The following is a 17,019-nucleotide window of genomic DNA, read 5'->3' on the forward strand; positions in this document are numbered from 1 at the left end:
CACCATTCTTGATAAAAACAGACCCAATACTGATGATCCAGACTTCATTTGGACTGTCTGGGGAACACTGTTTAACATTAGCCCCTAGGAGTGTGTTACGCGATGGACATTTTAATCTCATCTTTGATCAAGATTTAGACTTTTCAAGCCCCTAATCCAGGACTTACCAGGCTGTGGCCACCACACTCCATGACCTGATGAATCTAAATGATTTGCTCGATCTGTGGTGACTACACCACTCTGAGGTCAAAGAAGGCACACAACATCTCAACAGTACATAAATCCTGGGCTAGACAGGAATATTTGCTAGGCACCCACGATGTCTGTGGTGGTGTCATACACACAGAGCACTGGCCTAGGATCCTCTCAGATCATTCCACAGTAATATTCACCCTTGCTCTCCCTGCTTTCAAGCAAACTGCATTTGCATGGAGACTCTCTCCCCAGGACCTTTTGGACCCAGTCTTTAGATCTGATATCCAGCGTGATATCACCAAATTCTTTGAGACTAATGAGCATTCGGTGAGGTCGGTGGATACAATTTGGGAAACATTCAAAGTGTACCTTAGAGGGATGTGCATGTCCACGCAATTCTTGATCCAGAAACATATTCAGCTCCAGCAGGAGTCACTGGAAGTCTGTCTCCTACAGCTGGATCACAACATAGAGGCGACTTACCAGCTGCATCTGCTTGCAGAGCTACAGATGACCCTTGTGGGCTACAATGATTGGCAGACAGAGAACACAAACACTTACACCGCTATGATACTGCATGGGCCTATGAGGAAGTTGATAGTCCAGGATGGACATTGGTGCATGTAATGTGCCAGCGGCAGCCCCCCTCGGTGGTTACTCAACTGATCTGAGATGATGGAATTCCAGACTACTATGCTCACCTGTATACTCCTGAAAATTGCATACACAGACAGAATACACTGCCTACCTTAGTTGACTCCCTCTGGCCTGGATAGAGGTACCCCATAGGGCGTTGCTAGCTGAGCCCATAACTCTGGATGAGATCACTGCAACTGTCAGTGAGTTACCTACTTGCAAATCCCCTGGAGGCGATGGGCTTCCATCAGCCTTTCGGCCATCTTGCTCCTCACCTCTTGCAGGTATATGAAGAAGCCCTACAAACTGGTATTTTATTCACTTCATTATGGGAAAGTATCCTCATAACTCTTCTCAAACCAGACACATTTTCAGTGTACAGATTACTATGGGCTACTCTCACTAATAAATACTGACGCTAAGATACTCGATAAGTTGTTAGCCAACAGGCGAATTCTTTTACTTCCTGACCTTGTCCTGCCTGACAGGCCGGGTTCATACTCAGCCGTTCCACCTCTCACAACCTCTGGACACTTTTTGCCCTCCTCAATCAACTGCGATCAGACAAAAAAGTGGTGGCTGTCTTCTTTGACACCGCCAAAGCTTTCAACTGTCTAGAGTGGCCCTTTCTTTTTGTGGTTCTGTGATGCTTAGGGGTTCTCGATCCTTCCTTGAGTTTGGTTCAGTTGCTCTACACAACTCCCTCATTGAGGAATTGCATTAATGGGCTGTGGCTGACTCCATCCCCATTGGCAAAAGAACCTGACAAGGGTGCCCCTTGTCACACTGACTTTATGCTATGGCAACTAAACCCTTGGCTTCTGCTGTTCATCAGCTTCATGGCCATGGGGGTTTGGCGTTTTCCCCTTGTGATATTATCATTTTGCTCTATGTGGATGATATTATGCTATATTAGAGTAACACAGCAGTGAACCTGGACCCGGGCATATGTGGGTTTTTCAGGTGGTGTCTGGCATGACAATTAAATGGACCAAGTCCTCTCTTTTCCGCCTCACCCTGGCTACTGCAATTCACCTCCTATCGCTGTTCCTACATTGGGTAACAGACTCTTTAAAATACTTGTCGGTCAGTGCATACAAAAAGGCATTGATACTCGAGAACTATGGCGTAGCGCTATCCACGTTGGAAGACTGGATCAAACTACCTCTCTCCTTGATGGGACATGTGGTTATCATGAAGATGATCATTCTCCTGAGATTGCGTTACCTTTTTAAGAACATACCTATCCCTCCACCACATCACTTGTTTCATGCACTACGCACCTTTAAGGTGCACCTTGTGTGGGCTGGGAGACAACCACAACTCAGTTGGGAAACTCCAACCTTATCCTACGATCAGGGAGCATTGCAGCCCTGGACTTTGAGTTGTACTATCTTGGTGCCAAAGCCTCATTTGCCCAGTACAAGCCTGTCCACCCCCCCATCTGATACATTTTGCACCCAAGCATGACCAGGTCCACCCTCTCCCAGCTTTGATTGGATCTGCCCCACATCAAATTGTGGTGAAATAGACACGGTTGTGTGTACGCAACAAGCCTGGGTTCGGTTGCAGGCTAGACTCGGACATCAGATGCTATATTTCCCTAGGCAGTTGATAGTACACCCTCCAGTGCATTGCATACTTCAGGACAGATTGATGGGCCAGAGGGTATTGCTTTGGGGGGGCAGTGGAGAGGGGTGGTCTTTTTCTTGGTGGGCGATTTTGTGAGGGATTGACTACCAGCACTGGAACACTCTTGGACTGGCTAGACCTGTTCACCTTTTCAGCATCCGGATGAAGCTCAAGGAATGCTACCCTGAATGTCAAACATTTACTTTGCTCCTGACGGCATCCTCTCCCCAACGACTCTTATTCTGTCTCTACGCTTCCGCGCATTCTGAGATGCCCTTGGGTTTGCAGCAGGCTAAATGTTGATGGAAAGAGGACTTAGGCAAATCGATTTCTGAGAAACAGTGGGGAGGCACAAGTAGTCTGACACAATCGCTGTCCCCCAAAGGCAAGTTGTGCATTATACATTTTTGATTCCTTCATCCGGCCTATTACACTGTGTAAATATAAGGTGGTTACTACGGATGAATGCACCAAGGCCCATATTTAAACTTTTTCACGCAAAACTGCACAAACGTAGTTTTGCGTGAAAAAGTTTACTGCTGGCTAGGACCATTCCAGAGCGCCAGCCGGGCACCATAATTATGGAATGGTGCAAGCCGGCGCTAAGGGTGGGCTAACGTCAAGGAAAATGGCGTTAGATGGATGGGGGTGGCGGTTTGGGGGAAGGGGATTTTGCACTGAAAAATAACATTAGGCTGGTTAGAGTAAAAAAAAAAAAAGACTCTAACCAGCCTAGCGTCATTTCTCAACACAAAACCTACCAAACCACATTACTCCTGTCTTATTCAAGACAGGAGTCATGCCCACCACCCCAATGGCCAGCACAGGGGAAAAGGGTCCCCTGGGCATGGCCATTGCACCCGGTGCCATGTAGGGGGGCCCATTTCAGGGCCCCACAATGGCACTTTTAAAAATTAAACCAAATACTTACCTACCTGGGATGGGGTCCCCCATCCTTAGCTGTCCCTCTGTTGTGGGTGGGGGTCTCCCTGGGGCCTGGGGAGGGCACCTGTGGGCCTCTTCCATGGTGTTCCACCATGGAAACAGGCCCACAAGTCCCCTAATGCCTGCCCTGACCCAGGCGTTAAATAATGGCACTAAGCAAGCTTAGCGCCATTATTTAGGCCCGCCTCTCTCCCGTGCACCATTTTTGCACTGGAGGATAAATAAGGCACTAGGGCCTTAGAGTCATTTTTTGCCCAGGGACGCCTACCTTGCATCTCATTGGTGCAAGGTAGTTTTCCGCTAGCAAAAAATGACTTTAACTCCAATATTTTGACGTTAGACTAGTCTAGTGTCAAAATATAAATATGGAGTTAGGTTTGCGCTGAATTAGCGTAAAACAAATGACACTAATTCAGCGCAGAGTATAAATTTGGGCCCAGATGCCATGAGAAAGGGGCTGATTTTCTGCACTTAGCTTGGTTTTGTCCTCTAATTTTGGCCTACTGGACAGCTGTCTTTTCCACCCTTTCTAATATTCTAAGCTATCACCTTCCCACATCACAAGGACTAGTGCTCATGTGTCTGCCCACGAAAATGCCAGATGATTATAAAAGGTTTCTTGCCCAGGCGTTGCTCCTCGCTAAATGCAGATTGGCCTACGTGTGGGGTCGAGGGCACGTGCCCTCCAATTAAGACTGGTTGCTGGATATGGCTTATTGTCAAGAACAATTAGAACTTTATTATTATAAACTCCCCCACTCTAGTAGGCCCAGATCCATATGGGGGCCATTCCCCCAGTACTTGTTCACACAGCCTCTGGACACATCGTCCTGACTCCCTAACCAACTATCTGACCTATTAATGTGTGTATGGTTTCACCTTTATTGCCATGAGCCTTTGCTGAGACATACAAGTCTATTATGAATTGCTCTGTATGTTTTTCCCATCGTCCTTTATGCTATGTATGAAGTACAATGTGATTGTATTCTTACTCCCTCAAGCGGCACCTACTAGATCCTGCATTAATGAATGTACGTTACATGTGAATGCAACTATTGTTTTTGCTGTAATGGACTGGTTTACATTTTGACTCTATAAATAAATAATTAAAAAAGGCTTTCTGCATGGGCATTTGATCAAATAAGTAGAAAAAGCATATTTGCACACAGCAAAATGTTTATGTCTTTTTCACCTGCTGTGGAGTGATGTACAGATTTTAGAACATTGTCCACAAAGAAGCATGGATAGGTCCCTTTGTTTGAATATTAAAGTCTTTTCAGTTCTCTATCTGAATTATTGAACTATGAAGTTCCATTTACCCATCTATAATTAATATTATGATGCAGAACTTTTTTATGAACAGATTTTCTTTAAAAATGCCTTTCCACTCACTAGCCCCTTTGAAAATGACTATTACTCCTCTCATTATGTGATGCCACGGCTCCTCTTGCAAGAACTAGAGTGTGTTTCTGATACACACTATCGATTCTCCTTTGTGTTGTTCACAATTTGACAGTGTTTCTGAAATCCTGACGGGTTGTCTCGCTGGGTATAGAACTTCAAGATGGCTTTATCAAATGATTTGTCTTCCTCTCTGCCTCATTTCCTGTGTGAAATAAAGTGCCGCATTTTTAAAATCGGATGAAATCCTTTTAAGCCTTGATGACCTCCCTCATCTTACTCTAGGGTCCCCACCTCGGAGGTAGTTGTTGCAAATGTCTCTTATTTAGTGCGCCGTGGATGCCAGAGCCAGTGCCTACAATCTTCCTCGAAAAGCCCTTTAAGGGACCTTGAATATAACCTATTTTCCGGAATGAGCTGTATGCAGTTCTTGTTATCTTCAATGGCAAGCAATTTTCTCTGGGAGCCTTTAAGTTCAAACACATCACCACGGTATGATTCACGAGTGCCCCAGTATTACTGATCAGTCATTAAAGCTTAAGTATGTTTATTTGCAAAGATCTTAAGATGTAATCATAGACAATTTTCAAATCACAAACCCGAACTGCCGGTTTTCTCACACAGCTTCCTAAAACTTTAACAAAAAGAACCTTTATGGCAATGATAGTCATGCCATGGACACATTATACGGAGCTTGGTGTGTCGGCCAACACTAAGGATGTTCTAGCGTTTTCTCAATGAATTTGAACATTGGCAACAGATAGAGTGATCCTCCTAATTAGCAATCAACAATCATTGTTTAATTTTGTGGACATTGAGTTGCTTCTTTACCTGCATACTGTTTACTTCCTCTAGGTTCTTTCTTTTGATGCGTACTTTCAAGAAGCCATCACTGACAGTAGGGAAGAAAAATTCAGAATCAGGCAATGCAAAATATACTTTTACCTTGAAGATGACACAATTCAGGTGGTCGAACCACATATCAAAAACAGTGGAATTCCACAAGGTATGTACAACATGTATATGCGTGATTCATGTGTCTAATTTGTTTGAACACCTGTGTGGCTTGTTTATGAAAAAATGCTCATAATCAAAGTTTGACTGCTTGCTTCAAGTGTATTTTATGTGTTCCCCTATCTTTCTTTAATCTGTTCGGCCTACTCTTATCTAAATAATTAACTTAATACCTAAATAACATCTAAACTGTTAACATTCATTTTCACTCTGAAGTCTTATTGCTCTAATTCCCAAGTCAGTTTCCCATATTCTCCCTTCCTGCTGAACCTCTACTGTGCATTCAGCCTTGGATCGTTTTCCATCGTGCACTCTTACACCATCTCCACTTCTGCCTACCTTTAAGCCATCACAGTCTGGCTATTTCTTATAGAAGGCTGTGCACCACCTATCAATTAGACTCGCTACTTCCAGCACACCATGTGTTCTCACACTCTTCTAATTAATGTGTAAACCACAGTAAGCGAGAAGACACAGGGGGTCATTATGACCCCGGCGGTCGGTGTAATAGTGGAGGTATTACCGCCAACAGGTTGGCGGTACATACCTCCACTATTATGACATTGGCGGTTTGGCCAAAGCCAAACCGCCAAGTTACCGCACCGACCGCCACAGCGGTAACGATCGCCGGGCTAGAGACTACAGTCTCTAGCCCGGCGGCTGTCACTGGGCCGCCTATGGCATTTTGACCCCGCCCACCACCATGGTTTCCGTGGTTTCTGTACAACCACGGAAACCATGGCAGTAGGCACTATCAGTGGCAGGGAATTCCTTCCCTGGCACTGATAGGGATCTCCCCTGCCCCCTCCTGATCCCCAGAGTCCTCGCCCACTGTCCCCCTCCCGACCCCCCCACATACACACACATACACGCACATACATACACACCCATACACACACACATGCACGCATTCACCCACGCATGCATAAATTCATACACACTCACAGCAACACTCACAAACATACATCTAGGCACACACGCAATCACACGACACAACATGCATGTACACACACACATGCACACACATTACACACGCATTCAAACACAGTTGCACATACCTCCACACACGCACACAACACCCCCCACCCCCTTCTCCTGTCGGAGAACCCGACTTATCTGCTTGCAGGGGGTCTTCCGGCAGGAGACAGACGCGGCACTGCTGCCACCAGCAGCGTCCACCAGCAAAACACCACCAGGCCGTATCATGGAAGATGATACGGTAGGCAGTGTTTTGCTGGCGTGGCGCTGCTGCTGGCAGCAGCACCACCGTACTGCTGTCTGCCGCCATGACCGTAGCTGGAATTCCGCCAGCTTTCTGGCGGAATTCCGGCTACGGTCATAATTCCATGGATGGTCGGTAGCCATGGTGACAGTATGTTGGTGGCCGTCGCCTTGGCGGTAGGCGGCATTTGCCTCCAATGTCATAATGAGGCCCACAGTCTTCTATAGCAGTCTTAGGTACCTTTGTATAACGGACATCACACCTTGAAGATATTAACATTTTGGTGTAGAGGAACATCACAACAATAGGTTTGCTATTTCTTTCAATGTGCAGTGATGAATACATGTAAAATGCTTTAAAATATAACCGGAACAGTGCTGCACCGTATTGTATTAAAGGGTCAAAGTAGGTGACAATAAAACATTGCTTTTACATAGCACTTAATACCACAGGTTTTTCTATTCATAAGCACTGACCCTCTTGCCATTCCACAACTCAAATCATGCTTGTTGGCTACTGATTATGGTTTAAGGGTTACCCTCTGGTAGGGAGGCTGCCTACAGTCTGTAATGATTGGGAGCCCCCCACAGTCTACCGATTATAAGATGTATGTGATTAGTGTGACTGGCCTACAGGCCACATATTTTTGTGTAGCCCCATGATGGTGGGTGCCTAGAAGACAGTTGTAAACCTTCCAGTTAGCTATCATCTCTGTTCCACTGGATTACAGTACTGCTGCCCTTTTATCCCTTCTCTCTGTGCAGGCCAATGACGCTCAGGTTGTTGTGTGTCTGGTGCCAATCAGCACTCTCTGCAGTGAGTCAGACAGGAGACTTTTTGTTTATCTCACGGGTAAGAGCAAGATCTAGCTGCTCTTTCTATGGCTTGCAGGATACTGACACTTGTGAAAAGAAAGACAAAGGGCACAACAGCTTGCTCACACCTGGAGAAAGAAGTGTTCTGTGCCCACCCTTGGTATCCTTAAGCAAGCTTGGGAAGATGATCTGCTGCCCCAACCACAATCTCTGACCAGCTGTTGCCTGTCTGGAGTGAATAGGCATCCTCTGTTAGTGATATGGAATCAGGACCCGCCTGGTGCACAACTCTCTCCTCCATGACCTCCTTCTCCACAGATTCCCTCACTACCACCTTCCAACAGTGCTACTCATGTCTCTACAGCCCCTCTCTCACATGTATTGCTTTTATCACACACACGTTATACAAAGGCAAGGAATCATGCTTGTGTAAATCAATCTATAGAAATGTTAAACAAAACAATGAGGATTATCCTTCTGTGATCTGCATGTACATGTTCTTTGCAGTAGGCACATTAACCTTCTGTGCTACTTTATGATGAGTCAAAGCTGCCACTGAACAAAACTTGGAACTCTCTCCAGCAGATACATTAATCATCTTGTTATCGTGACATTTTGCTAAACAGTCTAGGAAGCAGAGGATTCTTTTAAAACCAAAAGTTATTCCTGAATATAGTGCCTCTCCCAAGGTCAGCACGAGGTGCGGCTGCACTGGTTGCACCGCCCTAAAGCTGGCCCTGTATGGAATGACTCAGATGAAGATTGTAGGAAGCTGTCTCTTTATATAGTGGACCAAAATGAGGTACACTGTGCAAAGAGTCCAAGCAATTCCAAGAGGTATCACAGTGGCACAAATGGCATGCCAAATGCTCTTTTTTTGGGTAGTGTGTTTGAGCAGTTAGGCATATCATAGTGTAGTGCATAGCATGTAAGGAACACACTCATGCAGTAAGTGAGACACACACTCAATAAAGAAATCAACACCAGTTTTTAAAATGAAGATGTACTTTATATAGAATTGGATACCAAGATCACCAGAGTCAGGTAAGTACTTTTTGAGTTAAGATTTTTCAGAGCTTCTAAAAGTAGACAGTGCATTTTTCAGGAAGCTGCAATGCAATCCTCTGGAGGAAAATAAAGATGGCCAACCAGGTAGATTACAATGACTTACAGGACCAATTTCCTGGACTTAATGTGAGTTTGGGGCAAGGACCAAGGCTGCACCAACAGGTATCCCTGGGGAGCTCTCGTGCGTCTGGGTGCACAGGTGTGTTACAGCGTCGGGTGCCCCATTCAAGTCTATGGGAATCGATCTGGTTACAAAGTTGCTACAGGGATGGACTGGAAGGATAGTCCAGGGGAACCCACGGGGGATCGACTCTTGAGGTCCTCAGACACATGGGGACACTGTCAGTCCACTTCTACTGGGCTGTAGGACGCGGGTGCAGAGGTTTCTTCTGGCATCGGGTCAGTACTGGAGTTCCTCATGATTTCAGGGGGGCCCAGTGAAACACTCTGCAGACCCTCACTGAGGGGTCCAGTGCGACCAAGCCAACAAGTGGGCTCAGGTCTCACGAGTTGGAGAGACGTGGGGACAATCTTAGTTCTCTTCTCCTGGGACCAGGGCGCATGGGTGCAGAGGTGTCCTAGGGCACAGGGTGGGCTTCTTTTCTGGATGGCCTGGGGACCACACTGACACCACTGGCCCACTTCAATATGGGCTGGGTGGCTTGGTGCAGTGGTGAATACAGGTATCAGGTTTCTGGCAGTCCCAGTCCTCTCAGGTCTTTCTTGGGTGCCTGCGAATGCAGGGGAGCAGCTCTTCTAATTCAAGGGAGTTCCTCCTAGTGATTGGCAAAGCAGTAGCAGCTCTCCCAGTTTCTTGGAGGCGGCAGGACAGGTCAGTTGCAACTTATGTGTTGGGTGCAGCAGGCCGACTGGCAGGGTTGGTGCCAAGTCAGTCATGCTCCTCGGTTCTTGGGTTCAGCAGTCTTCTTGTACACTCCTTCTTTTGAGTTGAGAAAATATCTGAGAATCTGGTTTCAGGGGGTCCATTAAGTACTAAATTTAGGGGCATTAAGAGGAGTGATGGGGAGTAGCCAATGGGCCACTTACCCTTGGTATCACTACACCTCCTAGATTACCACTCCCTGTGGGTAGTGGGCATCATTCTGTCCAGAGTTCCTAAATTCCACCACACGCAAGATTGCAGAATTTCACACATCACGTCCACTTCAGGCTGGTCACCCTAGGGGTGTTCCCAGACTGGAAGTGTGACACACCTCCTGCATGGCTAATTTTCCGGCTTGTCCAGGTGCAAGATGGGCCCTGGGTCAGGGGGTTGGCATCTTTCTCTGAAGAAGGCCAGGTCTGCATACCAAAACGCAGTGGGCTTCTTTGAATTCAGGGCATTGTGTGGGGAGTGATGTATAACACCCCAGCCCACACATGCTTTTGTTTCTGACCTCTCGAGTGCGGAGGCTCCCATCCTGGGAGGCCAGATTCTCATCTGTTGGTGGCAAGCTGACCAGAACCGGTCGGTGAGCTTACCAGCAGTTAGTGGTTTTTTAGGGAGCACCCCTAAGGCGCCCTATGGGTGCCTATATTAATAAATCCATCATTGGAATCAGTGAGGCTTTATTAATACGAAATGTTTGCTACCAAACAGCCCTAGCTTCAGAGAAGTCATAATGTAGCCGGGGAAACCGTAGTGACCAGTGTCCAGCACATGTATTTAAAATGGCTTCCTTGCACACTTACTATGTCTAATAATCAATAAAGACATAATAGAGGCATAGTTACTCATGCATATATGCCGTCACAGGGCTGAAGGCCTCCTGTAGGGATGACTTACAGATGTTACAAGCAGTGTTTTAGGGGACATGGCACACAAGTGTGTGCCATGTTGCGTTTTCAATTTTGGGAGCACCTTGTCACACAGCCTGCAATCTCAGTCTTCATAAGGTTGGTGCTGGGACCCCTAGAGTGGCACAAGTTGTGCTGCAGCTCTGAGGGGCTCTCTTCAGGACCCATGCCCTAGGTACCAGGGGTACCATTTGCCAGGGATTTATAGAGGTGCTGAAGGGCATGGTCACTTGGGGAATCAAGTGACAAGGTGTCCTGTTTTGGAGAAGGAACACTGACACTGGGGACCTGATTAACATGAACCCAGTGCACTTTAGTTAAAGTTGCATCTAAAAACCAGACAAAAAGTGGGGGTGACGCAACCAGAACCCAGCTCCCTAAAAAGATGGATAATGAAACACAGCAAACCTTATGAGGTGCCTTATCACTATAAGACTGGACACTACAGATTTAAAAGGGCACAGGTATTCGGGTAGCTCTTTCTAAATTTTCAAGTGTGGCACAGCATTTCTGTGGCTGTTTGACCAGTAAAGCAATAACTAACATATGTATAATACTGTTTCAAGATGATGGCAATGTTTATACTCAGTCGCCAAGTGGCACAGCAGTACTGAGCAAGCACTAACAAATTCACCTGACAATAGATGTTGCAGAACATAAAGCAACCTTTTTTGTCTATACCATCCATTTTTCAGAAGCTTTAGTCAGCACTCGCTCTCCAGAGCTACCGGGCTGCTTTCTAACTGATTTCATATATAAAAGACAAAAAAAAACTACTATGGGCTAATCCAAAATGTGATCCCTCAATGACTCCAAGACTGTGGATTCTAGAGACCAGCTTTTAGCTTCATCAAATATTTTTTATAGATTTTCAATCACTTGACTGACCTCTGCCGTTCATTGCTTTAAACCGTTCAACTCAGTTGTTCCACAGGGCTTAGCATAATGATGGTTGTGCTTAAATGTGTCTATATAACATTTTACAATACTAGTGTGGGTAATGAGTCCTGATGATACATAATGGCGATCATTACGACCCTGGCTGACTTCAGACCTCCAGGCCAATGTGGCCGTCCTGCAGCCAGCACTGCCATATCATGACTTGTTGTTGGTCTGGCGGTGGTGGCAGTCCTGATCCTGGGGATTACGAGTCCCCTCTTTACTAGTTTTTACATGGCGGTAGCACCACCATGTAAAGGCTGGCGGAGATGGAGTGCAGAGGGCCCAATGAGGTCCCCTGCACTGTCCATGCACTTGGCATGGGCAGTGCAGGGGCCCCCATTGACAGCCCTTTCACGCTTTTGACTGTCTGTTTTGCAGACAGTGAAAAGCGCAGCGGGTGCTGGTGCTCCCTACGCACTGCAACATTGCCTCTGGCTCAATTATGAGCCAGCGTCAATGTTTTGGGCTGTTTCCTGATGGGCGCCCTCTGACCCAGCGGGAAACTCTTAATACTGGCAGCGAAAAGAGGACTGCACTGGCAGTAACCGACCACTGGAGTTTGGTGGGCGGCCTTTTCCGCTCACCAAATTCATAATGAGGGGCATTGTCTCTACTTTATAATAAGGTAGTTTTAAAATCTTGTTCCAGTGTATTCAGTTCCACGGATTGTTTGGACCGTGCCTCCAGACAATTTAAACTTCATCTGCACTCAAGATCATGCACACAGTGCTTAATTTGTACATTAATAAGTGGCAGGGCCCAAATTTGTGTTCGGAAGCCTGGAGCTGGCACTCTTGAATATCAAGGGTGCCGAATTCCAAGGCTGTGTAGCCTTGATTCCACCCCACTACCTAACCCTCCCTGCCCCTTTATCTTACTATTGCAGGTTTTTAAATCCCTGCCTTTTCCACTTGTCACTGTCTTTCTGCCCTTCCTTCTTTCCTTCTTTTTAGGTCAAGCTTGCAAGTGCTCTGACGCATTGTAATCTATCTTTGGGCTTTTAACCACGCCCACACCCATCACTATCACTAGTTCATGGGCTTGCCTTTCAAAAATCCTTTATCATTATTGGTAAATGCTTTACGTTTGTCCCTCATTGGTGCGATTTTGTTACCGCCTTCACCATCGACCCTGTTACATGGATATTTGCACGTTTGCTGATACATGTGACTGCAAGCGACCTCCTTTTTCCTTTTGTGTCTTTCCTTCATGTTCAGATTCATGGCAGCCTTGGCACTTTGAATTGGCTTGCTTATGTCAACTATTTTACTTTTCATTTTCAAATTATGTGGCAAGAAAAGTCCAGTTAGGAATTTACAACGCTAATAGCTCTAACTCGAACAAACGAGAGAAACATTGCTTTGCAAATGCTTGTTTGTTTTGCTGTCTCTTGCTCTGGATCTGAGTCTGATGAGGAAAAACAAGTGCCGGTGCCCAAAATTAAGTGTAACCATCGGCTCAAATTAAGCACTGTTGGCTATAAAGAATTCAAAGGCCTCCGGAGTGAGGGTTTACCATACACTTACTAAACTAAGGCAGAACACCTTTAATTCTACCTCTTTTGATCTGGGCTCTAATAGTCTAATAATTTCATGATCTGATGTTTCTCATGCTGTGCTTGTTAGGTGCCTTAATATTCCTAGGAGCAGTCATTGTGTTACACACATTTCATCTAACATTCTAAGAAAGGTCTTCCTTGTTGTTTTCATCCCCCCAAAAACTATGAAGCAGATTTGACATGGTTCTAAAGAATATGAATGTATCCATTTTGATGTAATCAAGCAATCAATCAATCAATCAATCAGAGCATTTGTAAAGCGCACTACTCATCTGTGAGCGTCTCAAGGTGCTGAGGGGAGAGGGGGGCTGCTACTGCTTGAACAGCCATGTGTTGAGGTGTCTCCTGAAGGTAAGTAGGTCCTGTGTCTGGTGCAGGTGTGTGGGAAGAGTGTTCCACGTCATGGCGGCGAGCTGGGAGAGCGATCTGCCACCGGCGGTTGTTCTGTGGATGCGTGGGATGGTGGCGAGGGCAAGGTCAACAGAGCGAGGCTGTCGGGTCAGGGTGTAGAAGGAGAGCCGTCTGTTGAGGTATTCTGGTCCGGTATTGTGCAGTGCCTTGTGAGCATGGGTGAGGAGTTTGAACGTGGTTCTCTTGTTGACGGGGAGCCGGTGTAGGTCTCTCGGGTGGGCTGTGATGTGGCAGTGGCGGGGATGTCTAGGATGAGGTGTGTGGAGGCGTTCTGTATACGTTGCAGTCTTTTCTGGAGATTGGCCGTGGTTCTCGCATAGAGTGCATTGCTGTAGTCCAGTTTGCTGCTTACGAGGGCTTGGGTACCATCCTTCTGGTTTCAGTGGGGATCCATTTGTAGATCTTCTGAAGTATGCAGAGGGTGTTGAAGCAGGAGGAAGAGATGGCGTTGACTTGCTGAGTCATTGATAGTGATGAGTATAGGATGAATCCCAGGTTGCGTCCGTGGTCGGTGGGTGTTGGTGCAGTTCCCAGTGTGGCAGGCCACCAGGAGTCGTCCCATGTGGAGGGGGTGGAGCTGAGATGAGGACCTCAGTTTTGTCAGAATTCAGTTTCAGGCATCTGTTCTTCATCCATGCGGCGATGGCCTTCATTCCTTCGCGGAGGTTGGTTTTGGTGATGGCAGGGTCCTTGGTGAGGGAGAGGATCAGCTGGGTGCCATCGGCATATGAGACGATGTTGAGGTTGTGAGATCGGGTGATGTTTGCGAGCGGAGCCATGTAGACATTAAAGAGGGTCGGGCTGGGGGACGATCACTGGGGTACACTGCAGATGATTTTGGTGGCTCCAGAGCGGAATGGAGAGAGGCGGACTCTCTGAGATCTGCCTGTGAGGAAGGAGGTGATCCAGTCTATTGCTCTGTCGTGAATCCCTGTGTCATTGAGGCGTGTGCGTAGAGTGTGGTGGTGGGCGGTGTTGAATGCGTCTGAGAGGTCCAGGAGGATGAGGGCCGTGGTTTCGCCTTTGTCAAGTATGGTCCTGATATCGTTGGTGGCAGTGATGAGGGAAGTTTTGGTGCTGTGGTTGCTGCGGAATCCGGATTGGGATGGGTCCAGAGTGTTGTTTCCTCGAGGAAATGGGTCAATTGCTTGTTGACCATTTTCTCTATGACTTTTGCCTGAAAGGGGAGCAGGTAAATGGGCTGGAAGTTCTTAAGGTCCTTTGGGTCCGCCTTGGGTTTCTTGAGGAGGGCGTTGAACTCGGCGTGTTTCCACCTCTATGGGAAGGTGGCGGTCTCGAAGGAACTGTTGGTGATCTTCCGGAGTTGGGGTGCGATGATGGAGCTTGCTTTGTTGAAGATGTGGTGAGGGCAGGGGTCGGATGGTGAGCCAGAGTGGATGGTGTTCATGATTTCGATGGTGTCATCGTCGTTGACGTGGGTCTAGGAGAGCAGGAGGCTGGTGAGTCTGTGGTGTCAGTGGTTGACAGGGGAGTCTGAGTATTGAAGCTGTCATGGATGTCTGTGATCTTATGGTAGAAGAAGGTGGCTAGGGAGTCGCAGAGGTCTTGTGATGGTGGTATGTCGTTGACGTTGGAGCCGGGGTTGGAGAGCTCCTTCACAATGTTGAAGAGCTCCTTGTAACTGTGTGCGTTGTTGTCGATGTGTTCTTTGAAGGCAGTTCTTTTGGTGCTTCAGAATAGTTGGTGTTGTCTGCGGATGGCATTCTTGAGGGCTGTGTGGTTGTCTGGTGTCTGATCTCGGCGCCACTTCTCCTCAAGTCTTTGGCATGTTTGCTTGGATTCTTGGAGGTCGGCAGTGAACCAGAAGGCCTTTCTGTCGGTGCATCTGTTAGAAGGTTTCTTGATCAGGGCAAGAGTGTTGGCACAGTCGTCGATCCATTGGCTGAGGTTGCGGGCTGCTGTGTCTGTGGTGTTGATAGGTGAATTCCGGGAGAGGGCAGTGATCAGCTGGTCTTCGGTGACCTTCTTCCACCTGCAGTGGGGAATCCGTTGCGGGTGATGGTGTGTTGTGGGTTTCTCGAAGGAGAAGTGTATGCAGCGGTGGCCGGTCCAGTGGAGTTCGGTGGTGTGGCTGAAGGAGATTTGTTTACTGGCAGAAAAAATGGGGTCGAGCGTGTGTCCTGCAGAGTGGGTGGGTGTCATGACGAGCTGCTTGAGGCCGAAATTGGCGAGGTTGTCGAGCAGGGTGGTAGAGTTGTTGTCTTTGGTGTTCTTGAGGTGGAAGTTTAAGTCCCTGAGCAGTATGTAGTCTGGGGATGCGAGGGCGGGCGTGCTGATGACGTCAGTGATGGAGTTGCTGAACTGCTGTCGGAGGCTGGGGTGTCTGTAAACAAGAGGCTCCTTGAGGGTGGTGTTGGTGGCGTCTTCGGTGCTGGTCGTGATTCTGAGGGTATTCTTGTGGACGATGGCTACGCCTCCTCCTGGTCTGTTGGTGCGGTCTCTGTGGGTGATCTTGTAGCCATCAGGGATGGCTATGGCGATGTCGGGCACTGAGGAGGGGTTCATCCACGTCTCCGTCAGGAATGCGACGTCAGGGGCAGCAGTGGCAGGGGAGAGAGAGATGGGGAGAGCGAGAGTGAGAGAGAGTGGAGTGAGGGGAGAGAAAAGCAAAGAAAGAGTGTAAAGCAGAAGCGAGGCAAAAGGCAAAAGGAGCACTGTGGAGAGCGAATGGCAAAAGGAGCACAAAAGGGGCAGACACAGAAGAGAAAGCACACAAAGAGCGAATCAGAAAAAATGAGGATAGAGGCAGAGGGCAGCCTAGAAGGAAAGCAGAGCTCTCCCACTAAACACCAGGGATGAGGTGGAGGCAGAAGCCTGCTGCTGGGGGAGGGCCTCGAACTCCTGACATAGGTCAGGATTGTAGAGGAACGAGGGCTCTACTAACAGGTGGAGCTACGGGAGGGAAAGCAGTTCACTGACCAGGTCAGTGGTATTGCTCCAGTAACAATTATTTTTTAGTATTGCTGATACTAGCTGTTTTGACTCATTTTTTATTTCTATTTCCTTAATTTTGCCTTAGAACACTTATCCTACCTCAGTGGCAGGAAGAAGCATTAGAAATGTTCAATTATTCAGTTATTTTAGTTTATCAAAGAGCGCTTTCTGAACATCAGTAAAACTATTTTGAATTAAAGTCCTTGGAGGCAATGTTTAGTGTCACTGCTCTGTGCAGGGAGTGCCCTTTTTCCTCCTATCAGGGTAAAAACGATACATAAATGGTTTTTGGGCTGGAGGGTTAACTAAGCACATGCTGCCAATGGCATTTTAAACACCATATGTTCTCCCTGCGCCCTCCTCAAATGCTAATGCCTGACGGAGTAATCAATATCCCTCCGCTTCTGAGGTTTTACTCACTATTACCC

At 47.2% G+C, this 17,019-nt stretch overlaps 1 protein-coding gene across 1 annotated transcript in view; it reads left to right on the forward strand.

The window, feature by feature from the left end:
• EFHC2 (EF-hand domain containing 2) overlaps positions 1–17,019 on the forward strand; it is a 234,049-nt gene that overhangs the window by 60,811 nt on the left and 156,219 nt on the right. Inside the window, exon 3 of the mRNA XM_069204192.1 lies at positions 5,665–5,815. Coding sequence (XP_069060293.1) covers positions 5,665–5,815 — 151 coding nt within the window. The remainder of the gene's footprint in view (positions 1–5,664; positions 5,816–17,019) is intronic.

This window comes from Pleurodeles waltl, chromosome 8 (genome assembly GCF_031143425.1).
Source record: "Pleurodeles waltl isolate 20211129_DDA chromosome 8, aPleWal1.hap1.20221129, whole genome shotgun sequence".
In the NCBI taxonomy this organism is placed as follows: Eukaryota; Metazoa; Chordata; class Amphibia; order Caudata; family Salamandridae; genus Pleurodeles; species Pleurodeles waltl.